We start from the raw sequence: 16,062 nt of genomic DNA, 5'->3' as shown, positions 1-16,062 counted from the left end.
CCAGGGGATCCAATACCTTCCTCTAGCTATTACAGGAGCCTGCACTCATGTGTATGGACCTACCGCCCCACCCCTGTCCCTCCCAGCAATTCACACATACATACATGCATGCACACACACACACAATTTTAAAGATGAAAAAAAAGGAGCCTGGAGAGACAGCTCAGCAATTAAGAGCAGTGGCAGCTCTTCTAGAGGACCCAGGTTTAATTGTCAGCACTCACATGACAGGTAGCACCCTTTTGTAACTCTAGTTCCAGGGGATCTGTGCCTTCTTCTAGCCTCCATTGTCACCAGGCACGGATATGTTGCCTAGACATACATGCAGGAATTCACTGAAACTGAACTCACCATTTATGAAAATAAGACTAAAGGTTGTTGGTTTGTGGTTGATTTGGTTTTGGTTTTAACAGGATCTCACTGTATATTTCTGCCTAACCTGGAGCTCACTCTGTAGACCAGGGTGGCCTTGAACTCATGGAAATCTGCCTGCTTTGGCCTCCAGAGGACTAGGATCAAAGACATGCACTGCCATGACTGGAAGAATAACCCTGATTTCACAAAGTGTGTATTAGTCTTGGAATTGCTGAGTGGTGTTCTCCCTTTTGTGTTTACTAGCACAATTTTAAACTGTGAAGAAATAGCTACTAATGTTACAGAGTCCACGGAAGACCTTTGTGAAAGGCAACCCTGGCCAACCACAGGGACTGGTCATGTTTTACTAGGAAAACAGCCAGTTCTGGGGAATTTACATCATTACTCCATAGGGTGGTTAGACAGACACTGACCAAATGAAGTATTCAGCTTTAAATTTTGCCAACAAAATCATCTATATCAAATCCTTAGTCACAAATCTTCATTTCACAAAGTGTAGTTCCTACCAATACTGGCCCTGACTTTTAGTATAACAAGCTACACTGCAAAGTGGGGGCTTCTGATAAAACAGAAACATATATTTGTTCTCCAAAATCATCTACCATATTCCAAAGTTAAAAACAATTCTGATATTTGTATCCATCTTCCTCCACCAAAGTTACATTGATTTAGTAGTTTTATCAGAATAAATTAAACTGAAACCCTTTATAAAAACTATGAAATTATATGGAATGAACAAACAGATGATGTCTATTTGAGTATTTCTTACCACATATAGTAATAACTCATCTGGGCTGTACTACACTCCTTATGTTGCCTTTAATGGGAACCTTATTATGACTATAATTGTCTTTTTAATTGTGTATTATTATTAATAATAAGAGAATCAAAAAATCTGTAATGATGCTGGTATACATTAAAGTAGAAAATTATATTTGGTATTACTTAACCAAATGCTCTACATTATAACATGTAATTTTTTAGTGAGCACGATCATTTTGCTTCTTGTCCCAACATGTTCCTAAGGAATCACTAACAACCACTTTAGACCACTGCCACTGATTTCTTCCCTAAGCTAAACTGTCTTGTCTATCTACTACTTTTTGAAGGCAGATCTTTCATTTGTTTTCATTAAGTAGAAAATGCTAACTCTTCCATTCTCTAGGGCTGTTCAATGCGAGAATCCAAGCACATTGGATTGCTGCTTCATGTCGTTGTCTAGATGCCCATGAATGGGCATCTCTACTTCTCCTAGCGACATTTCAGAGCATGTACCATCCTTTTGTGATTATTTGGACTTCTGTGATGGTTTGTTTTGAGAGAGGAGGGAGGAAAGAAGAAGGAAGAGATGGAAGAACAGAGGAAGGGAGGGACCAAGAAAAATTCTATAGGGCATACATGCACCCCGATTTCAGGTCCCTTTGCTAAAAGAACTTGGCGAGGAGTCCATGTGAATCAGCACTTCCTCACACTGTAGTGAAAAGCAAAGACTTAAGTTTGGGTTCCAGCCCATCACATGTACAGTACTTTCTTCATGCTCTGTTTCTAGTCTATTCAGGCCTAAGTGGCTTACATAGAGCAGCCCTCTAGTCCAGGTAGATCAGGAAATCAAGCAGGGATCATGTGGACTCCTCTATACACATATAGAAGGCTTTGAAGAAATGAACATAGCCAAGAAACCAGCATTGTTGCTGGGTTCACTGACCGTTAACCACACAATAATGTAAGAAGGGTAAATGGTGCCTGGACATGATATCTGTGTTTGTCTCTGCCCCCATAACCATACTTTCCATGGGCCTGAAGGGAGCATAGTAAGATGGTGGTGAGTTAATATGGTGGTATTTAATGGGAATAAATTAATGTAAGAATTTCCCACTGGTTTCTTTGCAGACCTCTTTATAGTGGAGCCCACTGATTGCCTACATCTACTCTACCCACAATGCTTGCCTCCTGCTCTCTGCCTCCCATTTTTTTTTTTACTTTCATTTCTTTCTTTTAAAAAAGATGAAAAAGATTTTGCAAAAGCACAATTTCCAAACAAGGTGGAACATAAACAAATAGGATTAAGGAGATCAAGTCTACATTATCTTTTAAGGCATCTTCAAAGGTACTAAAAGTAGAAAGTGACTGAGCAGAAAATGTCACTTTATAAAAATCATTCATGATTTGTTCTTCTTTTAATTACATTTTTATAAGGAAAACATACAGTAAAATGAAATCTCTCTGTGTGTAGGAATAGGATGTCACTGTAGGATTCTCCCATATTTCGTTGTATAGAGCAGAGATGATGACACATGTCCAGCTAGTTATTGTAGCTGGTGTAACTTGTAACAACACAACACTGAAAACCACCTTAGTGCATATGAGTAGGAGATTATTATTGTACTTCTGTATGACAGCAAACTGCAAAGTCATTTAAAAGGCTGAGTCATGTTTACATGAACCTGTAAGGACTGGTCTTTAAAATACTTCTGTTAAGGTATAGAAGAGTTTTAATTTATGCTGATGTTGCATGAAAAGTGACAATCTTAAAACTATTTAGACATTTCTGCAAATATTAGTAAGAAACAATGATTGTCCACTTGGGCCTAGAACTTAGTGTCAAAAAAACAAAACGGTAACAAATACTTACCACTATTGCAGCTCCAATAGGCTCTCTCTCTCCCTGCTTCTTGCCCTCCACCCCTCCTTTTCAATTTTTTACTTAAATATGCACTTCTTACTTTTTTAAACAAAAGATGAGTTATGTAAATAACTTGTCCAGAATAGACAATGGAAATGCAAATCCATATCCCCAAAGTGCTGAAAACATTTTCCTAAGAGCTTTTGATCTTTTTGTTACAATGTGTCCCAGAGAGCATTCCACTCTTGCCTTTTACTCCTTTCCTTTATAGATCAGGGATCCAGTAACACAGCACACACCATGCGCATAGACACGCTGAATTAGGGCTGAAGTTCAAAGATAATAGAAGCAATTCCTTAAAGAGTGTCTGAGTCTTTCTAACAAGAAAAAAAAAGGTTCATGAAAAGTAGACAATCTGATGGCAAGTCGGGGTGGGGGGGGACAGATTTTGGCAAATGGACAAATTTCAGCCCATCCTACCAACATCAGCCAACGTCAGCAGTCTAGGGAGAAATAGGAAACTAGGATCCAACTAACCAGATGCTTCCTTGGAAGACAGATGGGAGGAGAGCATCCTAAAATCAAGCAACGAACAACAGACCAGTTTCTGGATTCAGCATCACCAAGTGGTAAGCCACTCTCCAACTGACCAAAGCTAAGAATATGTATGCCATTCGGGCATACACAAACATTTGTCTTTCCTACACATTAGAATGCTGTAACTCAGCATTTTTCAGCATTATGTTCAAGGTTGTTTTAGAAGCAGCATACAGATTCAGAACTAAAGGACTGGTTAATGAATTACAGGATGGCTACACAATGAATCCATAAAAAGGGGACTTTTTATATACAGATGATAAGGAAATAGCTTTAAGATGTTCTGCGAGGAAGGCATAGAGCAGTTTATCTACTATCCTCTAATTGTGTAGAGCAGACAGATGGTAAGGGAGACCGAGAGAGAAGGTGCGCAAAAATGAACAATATCTCTGCAAGGTATATAGGACCATCAAAGACACTTATTTCCCTGAGGAGTCGTTATATCAGGAAATGAATACATTTTCCTTCCTAAATAAATAAATTGAGATTCTAAAAAGAAAATTTGGGGAAAAATTTTAAAACCTCCAAACAACTCAAAGCCAAGCCATGCTCTCTCTGGCAGTGCATCTACTAAAATTGCAATGCTACAGAGAGCAGCATGGCTCCTGTGCAAGGATGACACACAAATTGCAAAGTGATCCACAGTTTTTGCATCGATTTCTGTATTTGTGTGAATCTGTAAACTTACGGTGAGTTTTGAATGAGGAAATGGAAAAAGAGAAGAAAAGGCAATGCTACCTCTGTGTTGTGAGAGACCTTAATAAAGTTTAGGTCAGCAGACTCTGCTTCCTCCCCTCCCCCAGACCTTCACAGTTACGGTCCAAGAATACCATCCCTTAATTGCTGTAGGATCCATATGGAGTGGGTCAACACCCTGACCCTCATCTCAAAAGCAGTTGGTCTGACTTGAACCACACAGAGCATGAATCCGGCAGAGTATCAGATAGAAAGGCTATGCAGGACACAGCAAGGAAGGGTGTTTGGTAAGGAAGCACACCTGCTGTGTGCAGCAGGTCAGGTTTCTGAGCTGGTGTGTTCCTGTGTCAGGGGTGTGAGGGAACAGGCAGGCCACTAACTCTCAAGAGTCTAAGGTGCTTCCCTTTGCACTAGTCTGGCCCTTCAACCTGAGAAGTACTAAAACTTCTAATCCGTAAAGGTTAAGAGCTGCCCAAAATTAACTGTGGGAAGGAGCTTGGGAAATCAGTGGCTCTTAATAGAATAATTGCAAAGATCAGCTCTAATTGTGGAAAGAAAGGAAAGAGCAAAGCCATTTCTTTACAACTTCACTTTGAAGACTACACACACTCAAACGCTACCTGTTTGAAAAGGTCAAGATTCTTCAACACTACCTTGTGCTTAGAATCTGCATTCCTAGACCACTCAGAGTCACTCAAGGGACATGGTGTTCTTAAACAGCCTTTCCAGGGAAGTGGTCAGTGAATAACCTTTGTTAGAAACAACAAGAAGCCCAACTTCACTTCCTAAGGATTTGGGGGTTCGGGTTTGGTGACAAAAGTAATTCTAAAGTTATCCATTCCTTGCTTTTATTCCTACTTTAAAAACAAACAGAGGAGAGTCTCTGTTCTAACCCCATAATTAGGAGAGGAAGCTAATGAACTCAGGACAATGGGGTTTCTTCGGATCCTTTAAGCTGACCATTGCTGCCTGACAGCAGTCTCTAATATGGCTGCAGACAGCACTCCTACCCAGATTCCCAGTTATTCCTGGGACACACACAATTGTACAGTTATAAATAAGCTGTTAACATAAGACATCATCCAAGCTCAACAAAAGTTGCTTTGCTTGTAAGCTACCTGTGGAAAAGTGTTTGCTAGGAATAACCTCTGCAACAGGAAAAATACGTGTGACTTTCCAAGATGACTTCCTTTGAGGGGTAGGTGGAGCTTCTCTGTGCAGAGTACTTGCCCAGCATGTGCAAGCCCCAGGATTTTATCCTCAGGGCCGAAAAGAAGAATTTCCAATGGGCTCATAATTATTTTAAAGAGGGCATTCAAATCCTAAATTACCAAAGACACAGTTTATGAAGTAGTGTGAATGTGGACAACAAATCAATGACCCGTGCAAGGATCAAAAAATTAATAAATCATCTTTTTACAAGACTCCATTTCTGAGCAAAGATACAAGAAAGCAAAAGTAAAATGTAAGTACCTCGTTAACTGTAATGAAGCTCTGTGCCTTGGTCAAACAGCCTCTACTTGAAATGCAGAAGCAATCCAGTACTGTCCTGACCAATCCTCCCTATGTCCACAGCCACCAGCAAATAACATACACTGTCCAGCTCCAATAATCAGATAGCCACAAAACAGTTTCAGAAGAAATTGCTATTCCACAGTCCCTTTTTTACTAACCTGAAGTTTAGAGTTGATAAGTCTGAAATCTTCAGGTGGGCTGTGCCCGGCTGCAGCCTTAACTAACTTAAGAGACATGACAGGAAGAATGAGATCAGAGCTAACAGAGCAGTCTGTCTGTGGGTGTAAGTGCTCACTTTCCCGACTCTCCGGAGGAAACATAACAGACATCTGCATTTGCCCTGCTCTTAAGGATAAAGGATACCGTCTTAATTCATATCATTTCCTTCAGTTCCCTGACAGCCAAAGAACTCTAAGCTGAAGCCTGGATTGAGCTGTACTTTGAATTTCCCTTTGCATCTCTGGAAAGTGCTTTCAACAAAAATACTATTGTCATTAAGTCGTATGTCCAATCTGGTCTCCATGACAAAGGAGTAAATTGTAGAGCTTAGTGCCAGACACTCTGTTCTTTCTCATCAGACAAGTTCTCCAGTTAACTTTGCAGGAAGCCAGGTGGCTAAGCAGCTTCAAAAAGTTGGGGGAGCTCAATGCAAACCCAAGTTATCTACCCCTTTTACTTGTTTGTGAAATGAAACATAGAGACCGGAGAAATCTCAACTTGGCAGGGGGAGAGAGAAAATTTACATAATCCTTATGAAATTTGTCATTGAGATGAGGGTGAAGCCAAAGAACAGAAAATTACAAGAAACAAATACGTTGTGACAATACTTGAGAGACTAACATATTGTGTGCTGCAAATATGTAGCCACCAATAGGTGAACATAAGAAAATTCCTTCTGAAAATAAAGAACCCCGTTAATATGCAATAATTTAAAACCCAAGACAATTAGGAAATCAAATGTGGAATTTTCAATATGCAAGAGATCTATTTATGAGCCAAGAACACACACACAAAAAAAAAAGAGTCAAAGAATAGAAAGACACCAAAGGTCTGACCCAAAAAAGAACTATGAAAACACAGCCTGCCTATTTCTGGAAACTGTCGTGTCTTTCCAGCATGGCAGCAATGCTGGGATTGGCCTCTGGGTTCACAGGCAGGAAATATGAGGACAGACCCATGCCCCCTGGGCTACTCCTCTACTCTGCCCTTCCTTAGTCCTGGAGGAAAACATTGAAGTCCCTGAGTTAAATGTGGCTTTATAACTAACGGTGGCAAGCCAGGCGGGAGATCAGACAGTTCCATGACTCTGCCATGTCAGTCTCTCTAAACAAGTCCAGGAAAAGGAGAGCAAGTAGGGGTGAGATGGAGAAGGTTTTGTGTAGATGTCTGACTCAGGTGACTGTTGGGTCAAAACATGTCACGAATGTTCAACCCAGTGGAGTAGATACCCACTGTAGGGTCTCGGCACAAAGGCCATAAAATCCAATACAACATAATGTGGGCACTGCTTTCCCCAGGAATACAAACCCTTAGAGACAAACTGAAGGGCTCTATGTAATAGGTGGTCACAGCTAGCATTTGCTTTGCTGTGCTGTTTTGAAGGAAAATCCCAGAGGGAGTCATTCAAAGGAGAACCATGGCACCTTTGATATGGAAGTGGCATGGAAAAGAACACTCAGACTGCTGAAGGGCCAGAGAGCCAAAAGTATTGTTCACACTGTATTTTTTAGAACCAGGTTAGAAATCACATAGGTAGCCTAATACCCAATTTAACTCAAGGCTTTTTCCTTGAATTGGATGCAAAACTTCCAGTTTCATAAAGGCATTCACAACAGTCGGGAGTGTTTGGATGCTCCCTTCATCCCGCAAGCCACCTTTGGTGCTGTTCCGCTCCTTTGAGCTGACCTCTTGCCCTCACATTCCTCTACCTTAGATCAAAACAAAGGCAGGCAGACCCTGAGCCCATAAGGAGATGTTTGGACCATCTAAGATTCTGCAAAAGGCAAACAGACTAAAGAATGCTTCTACCCCTTAGTTCATCTTCACAGTCTCACCATCTTCAGTGGCTAAGGCCCCTTTCGATGTAAAGGAACTTCATTTCATTAAAACAGGGAACCTTGGCACCGTTATTTTTAGTCTGGCCAGTAGTGATACAAAGATGGTATTTTTCCAGATTCGATAGCATGGATTAACTCTTCCTGCACTCTGCAGGGCTGTAGTCATCAGGAACATTGACATAACCAGGTACAACTGTAGCCTTTGCTAAGGCCAGGAGGAATTTCAGTGCTTTGCAAATGCTAGCTCATTTCAGTGTTGTGTGCCGGTAAGGGGTGTAATATCTCAGACTGATTTTAGAGATGAAGAAAATGGAGGAATCACAGGAACGATGAATTATTCAACCAAGGTCACACAGCCGAGAAGGTCAAACTGGAATTTCAAACCAGGCTGTCTAGAACCAACGTCCATGTTGCCCTTAGTTACACTGGCTGCTGAACCGTAGCACATCTCAGATGAACTATGGTGTTCGAAAGACAGTCTTAACCACACCTTGTAACATGACCATTTGAATCTCTGCTTTCTACATTGCACTTTCCTCACGTTCTCTGGGATAACAAAGGAGAAAAGAGAAATACTGCATGCCCCCACTTCGCATTCTTTAGAAACACAAGGCAGGTTTGAAAATGACAGTGTCTCCAATCTGGTAAGAAATGCACAGGAGAAAGAAAAAGTCTTGGAAAGCTCTTGATGGTTACATTTCATAACACCACTGTAACTTTAAAAGGCCTCTGTACTTGTCCAGATTTAGATTTGCCAAGCTAGTGCATACTTAAGAAATTTTAATTACTTGGTACAGAAAAATAGAACAGTTCCTAGTGTTGCTGGGGGAATTCCACAGCAGGACCTCTTGAGAGAGCTCAGGAGTTTTCACCCTACAATTCTTTCAACACACCTGGCATCGAACCTACATTCTCCTAATCCCTGCCTCCAGGGCAGGTGTGAAGGTGTGCCCCACTGCTGCACAAGGCGTTCTGCCAGGGCATGGCTCCTTAACCTGGGTGGGGCTGGGCAACTGCATGGACCTCCAGGCCCTTCACTGTTCAATTTGCCAGTTTCCTGAAAGTTCCACCAGAGAAGAAGGCAAGTGAGCTCCTTCCGACAAAGAGGCTGACCCTGCTCTCATCTGGGATGGATTTGTTTAGTGAAACTACTGGGCCAAGAGAGACGATCGATCCTGTCATCAACCTTTATACCCGACAGCCTCTGACTGCCAGGATTCCTAACACTGTCATGTATTCGGCAGAAGGCTACATCCTACCAAGGACCAGTCCTGTCCTGGACCAACTTCCTCGGAAAGAAGACTGACCAGTGAAAGCAGGACTATGGTGCCTGGTCCTTTCATGTACTAGAAACCAGCAACTCCATCTCTCTTTAGCAGGAGGCAATGCCCCAAAGGAGCAAGAGGCCAGTGCTCATAAGTCACAGGAAGCCAAACATTAGTCCTCTTCCCTTCCTTGTCCCCAACCAGAGACAACAGCCTGAATGTCCACTGATCAACCTGTGACAATCACTCTCCTTCCTCAACAAACTTAAACCTCTGAGTATTCTTGATAATGGCTGATGGAACTCATCATCTTCCTGACTTCTTACACTGCCAAGCCATATCTAGGCCACTGCCATATCCTCTACTGCCCCCTAGGCTTCTTCATCATCCTTCTCTATGGTATCACACCCGACAAGTTGTGCCAATGGGAAGGCCAGCTCAGTTCCCACCATCTTACCAGACACTGCTCAAAAGATGCCTTGGAAAACTACTTGATCATTTGTGGTGGGGTATGTCTCTTTGTGGAAGGGGAGGAGAAAATAGGAAGACCAAGATAAATGTTTGAGATAAAGATCTAAGGAAAATCTGAGAAACATGCTAAATTACTAAAATTTCCGTTTAGGGCTAGGAACTTTATCATCTGAGTGTCTATTTTGATCATGAGTAACATAGAAATCAGTGTTCTAGTTTGGCACTTACTATATGACTGATTAATTGTGGAATTTACAAATGATGTTTCCCATGACTCTATTGGTTGGCCCATGTAGATGTCAATACTTCTCTTCCTAAAAAAAGAAAATGGCAAATGTGCCACCTTACCCAATGACTCTGGTGAAGATTTTATAGGTATTCTTGGGTTCCGTGTTTATTTAGTGTAAATATTGTCTAGACACATTATCTCACCTTCATCTCAGAGCTTGGGGCAAAGGAAGAAATAAGCCTGATAAGAATGCTGTAGTGGAAGAAGCTGAGGACAAAATCTAAATGGGTAGCACAGGGTTGGAGAGATGGCTCAGTGGTTAAGAGTACTGGCTGCTCTTCTAGAGGACCTGGGTTCAATCCCAACACCCACAAAGTGCACAGACATGCATGCAGGCAAAATACTCACATACATAAAATAATACAATTTTAAAATGGGCAGCATGGTAGATGGCTCTGTGAATGGTACAGTTGGCACCACAGCCCAGGCGCTTTTGGTTGGAAAGGGGCGGAATAAGAATTTGGGTCAGATCTGCACAGCCAAGAACTGTTCAGCAATGGCAAACCCTCCAAAGTGCAGAGTAAAGTCTAGAACCATGGTGGAAAGATATACTCCCCAGGACCTGGAGCCTCCAGACCTGTACTCACGTTGACACTGTCCCCAGGACTGTCGAGCCCAGCCCCAGCAGCAGTCAATCCTGCCACCATAACGACACAGGCCGATGGAAGAAACTATTTGCCTGGGCCACCTACCAAACAAACAAAAAATTGTAAAATAAGTAAAGACACTTGAGATTTAAAATAGTTTTCTCTTTGTTTTATTTAGAAAAATATATTTAAACCACACCCAGCACTTTCTCCCAGAATCCTTACTGTCGGTATGACAAGACACCTTCTCAGTAGAAGTTTTTCAATGATCTAATTTTTAATTGTAAAGTTACACACACACACACACACACACACACACACACACACACACACACACACAGGAGTAGGGAAAAGAAACAGTGCCAGCTGAAACCAAACCTCAGGCCACCGTTCACAGGGTGTTTTCTGAAAGACTGAAATAAAACAGATGCCCCAGACTCACAGCTGTTGGAGTGGGGGACTTGGGGGGGTACGGGATGAGGGGGACAGGACGGGGGCAGTTTTGACTAATGTACTGTACACGGATGCACTGTACACTGAAAAATGTTAAACAACAGAAGAGCTGTCAGAGCTAAAAGAATTTCTGCTTAGTATAAATGGCAGATAAGGAAATGGGCAAATGCAACAAAGCTCCTACCACTGCCAAGCTATAGGAGAGGTCTAAAACCAAGGGATTTAAACTGTGGGGAGTGTAATGCGAGCTGTCTGTATCAGCAATTCACAGTATTTCCCTCTCTAATGTAAAGTATGCCCCAAACGACTGAAAGCTTAAGATGCAGCTCCTATACATCAGATAGCCCTTCGCACCCTGTTTAGATTCATACCTACCAGACTGTCTTGCTCCTGTACAGCTAAACAGAGCTTCTTGTAAATGTGTGTGCCCCAAAGCAATGCACCACGAGTTCAAATTCAGGCAAAGAATTGATTTTGAAAATAAAAGCCTTAGCCCCTGACTGCTTCCCACTTTTCCTTCAACTCTTTATCTTTTCAATTCATCTCCTCTTTACCCTCAGGCCCAAAGTACAAAATAATCCCTAACTTTCTATTTCCTCCGACCAGGTGGTGAACAAGGAGAGCGACCGCCTTCTCTCTTCCGCGCTCCGTGGCTTCCCCTCCAGTCCCCTCCAGGGACAAGAAAGCCAATCAATCCTGGAATTGATTCGTTCCAAGATTGCAGGTAAAACAGGTGCGGTATCTTCAAGGCAGCAGAGGGACAGGCTCTGAGGGGTGGGGGCAGGGGTGGGCGGCGGTGTGAGCCACCGAGAAACCTGTCCAGCTGAGGCCTTCAGTGGGGACTGAGGGGAGCGACCCTCAGGCAGAGCTGGGGATCTCGGAGGAGAGCGCGCGGCACAGCCTCTGGAGGACACGCTGAGTGACAGCGGAGACCCAGCTCCAGGTTGTTGGGACCTGTCAGAGCACGCATCCGTCAGGCCCGCAGGTCTGAGCGGTGCCGCGTGGACGGACGGACGGACGGGACACACACACACACACACACACACACACACACACACACACACACACACACACACAGCGTCCCCTCGCAGTCGTGGACACACACACACACACACACACACACACACAGAGCGTCCCCTCTCAGTCGTGACACACACACACACACACACACACACACACACACACACACACACACACACACACACACACACACACACACACACACACACACACACACACGGAGCGTCCCCTCTCAGTCCTCATGCTGAGCTGTGGTCCCCTCCAGAAACCAAGAGGGGAGCTCACGGCTGCCCCTCGGTCCCGAGTAGCGTCCTCGACGCCACCCTTTGTCGAGCCGCCGCCGGGTCACCTGCAAGTTTCCCCTCGGGACACAGTCCACCCTGAGCACTGGCCGCGGGCTGCAGGGACGCCCCACTCGTCACCTGTGTCCCTGCGCCGACTCGCGCTCACCGCACACGGGGCACGAGCCTGTGGCTCCCCAGCCCCGAGCGGGGCTGCGCGATCGGGGGTCCTTGCGGGGAAGGAGAGGACGCTGGGGACCCGTCTCACCTCCCATCGAAGTCGGCGGCCGCCTGCAGGTAGAGCGAGGACGCGAGCACCGCCGCCAGGAGCACAGCCATGCCGGCGGGCCGGGGCGCGGGGTGCTCGGGGTTGCGGGAAGCTGTGCGTCCCGGGATCTCCCGGTTGCTTTCGGCGCGACACCCGCAGCTGCTGGGACGCACAGGGCGCGGCGCGCAGCCGGGCAGGTCTGCGGCGGGCTGGCGGAGCCCCTCCGGCTCCCTCCGGGCGAGGGGAGGTGCTGCGGCGGGAGCCGCGCCGCCCGCGGGGAGGGCGAGGCGGGAGGGACGCGCCGCACAGCCCGCCGCCCTCCCTGCCCTCCCTGCCCTGCCGCCCTCGTGCCCTGGGCGCGCGCCGGGGCTCGCCCCTCCCCGGGCCCCCGCCGATGGGCCAGCTCAGGGGCGGGGACGCCGCGCGCCAGCAGCGTCTACCACGAGTGGCGCTCGCCCGGGGCTGTGAGAAAAGTTGCGAGCACAGCCTGGGAGAGGGCGAGCTGGGTGACCTGCCGGGAACGGGTGAGCCCTAGGAAAGCTGCGGGAGGCCCGGGCGCGGGTGGGCTGGGCGGGGCGGGGGGGGCGGTACGCGTTCTGCGAGCCTCCCCCAGACAGGTGGGGGCTCCCCAGATAGGTGGGCTGCAGGGGAGAACCCAAGCTCTCCCGCACCAACACGGGAGAGGTTCTTGGACTGATTAGCGAAGGCAGACTCGGAGATTGCTTCTCGTGCAGAGCTGGCACAGCAGCATGCCTTTTTAACTGAAAGGGGTGTTTGGATCTCGGGTCCGGGTTTGAAGAAGGGACTGTTCCTGTCTCCCGCAGCTCCACTCGCGCACTCCGCCAGACCAAGGGCTGATACCACCTAGGCAGCTTGTGGTGGCTGGTCTTGAGGGGAACTCTGCAGAACCGTTTGAGGTGGTTATTGCTCTGTTGTTACAGAGTAAAAAGCATTAAACCAAAGGACTGCTCCTGTGCAAGTATACCCTAAAATATATGTTTAAACTTCAATCATTCCTCTCCTCAAACCATACCGCAGTGGCTGTCCTGTCTCCTCTCTTCTCAGTCCATGGGTCTCTTGGCCTTCTGGAACCCTCTAGGCATGCCCTCACATTAAGGGCATTGTCTGTACAGCTCACTACCTCACTTCCTTTAGTCTGTTCAAAAATCACCTGAGGAACCAAATATGAATACTATCTAAAACTCTTGAATATTCCTCTGGGTTGCTTCTCATTATACTTTGTCTTTTCCCCATCCTACTGCTCCTCTGTCTTACTGTATAATTTGTTTACATGTCTTCTTTCTGCTACAATGTAAACTCTAGAAGAATGGCTGTCTTTGTGTAGTGCCTACAACACTGCCCGGAACATAGGAGATGCTTGTAAATGTTGAAAGTATTTGCTACATTGCAAATGTCACTCCCTACTCATCTTTTTTGAGATTTCTGCTAGCTCAAGTTGTTAAAAGGAAAGTTCTGTGGCAGGGTGGCTGCACTATCCTGATTTATCAGTGTGTGTAAAAACAGGAACTTTCTGTAAGAAAAGGAAAAATAATGGTTCCACCTTAAACGTCTCTTTGGTTTCCAAGTTGTTTTCTGTTATTAAAACATGTTTCTATTTTAATCTCAGAAAACATCCATGCCAGTTCAGGCTTGGGACATTGTTTTAGATGAACAGCTTGGTGTCATCCATTTCAGATACTTCTAAGGAAGTCCAAAAATGTAAGAGTCAAAATAGTTTTGTTTTTTTTTTCAGCAGAAAATCAAACTTTTATGAATGTAGGCTTGCTTCCAGGTCCACTGGCCACTCCTCAGTTGCTTTCGTTGCCCTGTGTTGGGCTCCTGAATAACCTCCATTAACATAGTGGATATTTGAGTTAGTCTATGGACAAGAAAATAAATTCAGAATAGTGGAGATAAGATGGAGAGATCACATGCTCTGACACAGGTCTTCTATGGCCAGGAAAATACTCCATCTTTTCCGTCTTCACTTGAATGATCTCCAGTTGCATTTTTGAGTCCATGCTTAGCTGATAACCAAACATGTATTTCTGAATTTTTTTTTCTTTTTGGCTTGTCTCCTGTGGTATGGCCTTCTGTAATACAATATGTCTCCAAGAGTAGCTCTTGGTGAATTGTGTTCTAATTACCCTGTAGGGGACAAGCTCTCCCATCATTACCCCTCTGCCACTTTCCGTCTCGCCAACCAATAGGAAGCCAAAGATAATATTTACTATGTCACTACATCCTGGCTGCTCAGCACACTGACTGGCATGAGGCAATAGGTTGCGTTGGGTTGACAGATATACTGCCTGGTGAACTTTAGCTTCTGCCTTGAGTGATGGTAATTATATCAGTCTGTTGAATTATGGTTTGAGGAGAGTATACAGGATTTCTAAGGTGTATCAGGTCATTGTTTCAAAATTAATGAACACCAGTGATTTTTTTGTTTGTTTGTTTTTTGTTTTTCGAGACAGGGTTTCCCTGTGTAGCTTTGGAGTCTATCCTGGCACTCTCTCTGGAGATCAGGCTGGCCTCGAACTCACAGAGATCCACCTGCCTCTGCCTCCCGAGTGCTGGGATTAAAGGCATGCGCCACCAACGCCTGGCCCAGTGATTTTTAAAAAGCAATGGAATTCCTCCAACACTTCACCATCTCAGTCATTTTTGTGTTTTCCAGTGTTAGAGATTAAGTCCAAGGTTTCCTACATGCTAGGCAAGCCCTAGCTGCATCTTCTGCTCCACTATTTCAGCCTTAAAACACACAGCAAGAATGAGATCCAATATCTTGCTTTTAGCAATAACTGCACTTAACCAGTAGGACAAACTGTAGGTTAGGTTTCCTAACACACAGTGATACCTTCCAAGGAGTGATTCCAATTTTTTTCACATACATATCACTATCTGCCATTGGTGGCACCGTGATAGAAACTACTAATTAGAACCAAATATCTAAGTTCCAACATTCAGAAATTACAACGCCTAATTACCTAGTCCTTTTATTTCAACACATAATCATCCCGACACTACAGTCATTTTTAGGTGCCAAGATTCCAGCCAAAGACAAGATCAAGCCCTGCCCTGAGGGACTTTATATCCCAGTGAAGGAGCAGAGCAGGGGGGAGGTGAGGAGGATAAGGGAAGGCTGAGGAGTGTGATTTTAGTTGCAGGAGTTTGGGAACCACTGGAGAGGTGGGTTTTGAACCTAGACTCAGAGAGAGGGGTATAGGAGGGCAAGGGTGGGTGTCCAACTCAAGGGTAGAGCAAGATGACTTCTCTTTTCTCCATCAAGGTCTGGAGTAGCTTCTGATAGCCAGTGTCATGGAAACCATGAGCAAGCTACCACTCCCCAACCCCAGCTGCAGTGTGGTGCCACGGGCATAAGTTTACTGCTATGAAAAAGCCTGGAAAGAGGACACACACAGCCATCTTCATCCCTGCTCCGTAGGAACTTTGTAGCTGTTGTGGCAATGGAAGGAGAGCCTTGGTCGGGCAGTCTGGCCAGCTCACTCCCCATGGAAGATCCACTTTGCCCATAACCACTCCTAGCCACATCAGAGATTACTGT

General features: G+C 45.0%; 1 protein-coding gene and 1 non-coding gene across 5 annotated transcripts in view; one reads left to right on the top strand and one right to left on the bottom strand.

Moving 5' to 3' along the window:
- Npnt (nephronectin) overlaps window positions 1-12,568 on the bottom strand; it is a 65,095-nt gene extending 52,527 nt beyond the window's left edge. For all 4 annotated transcript variants that reach the window (XM_027395733.2, XM_027395735.2, XM_027395734.2 and 1 more), the window contains exons 1-2: window positions 12,498-12,568; window positions 10,476-10,576 (exon numbers count right to left, since the gene is read on the bottom strand). In XM_027395733.2, coding sequence (XP_027251534.1) covers window positions 10,476-10,576; window positions 12,498-12,568 — 172 coding nt within the window. The remainder of the gene's footprint in view (window positions 1-10,475; window positions 10,577-12,497) is intronic.
- LOC113831857 lies at window positions 4,144-4,245 on the top strand. The gene has a single exon (XR_003481340.1). It is a non-coding gene; the product is annotated as a U6 spliceosomal RNA (small nuclear RNA).
- Window positions 12,569-16,062: the final 3,494 nt, after the last annotated feature.

Source organism: Cricetulus griseus, assembly GCF_003668045.3.
Source record: "Cricetulus griseus strain 17A/GY chromosome 1 unlocalized genomic scaffold, alternate assembly CriGri-PICRH-1.0 chr1_0, whole genome shotgun sequence".
NCBI classification, from domain to species: Eukaryota; Metazoa; Chordata; class Mammalia; order Rodentia; family Cricetidae; genus Cricetulus; species Cricetulus griseus.
The sequence above is the reverse complement of the archived record's forward strand: the minus strand, read 5'-3'. Positions and strand labels throughout refer to the sequence as shown.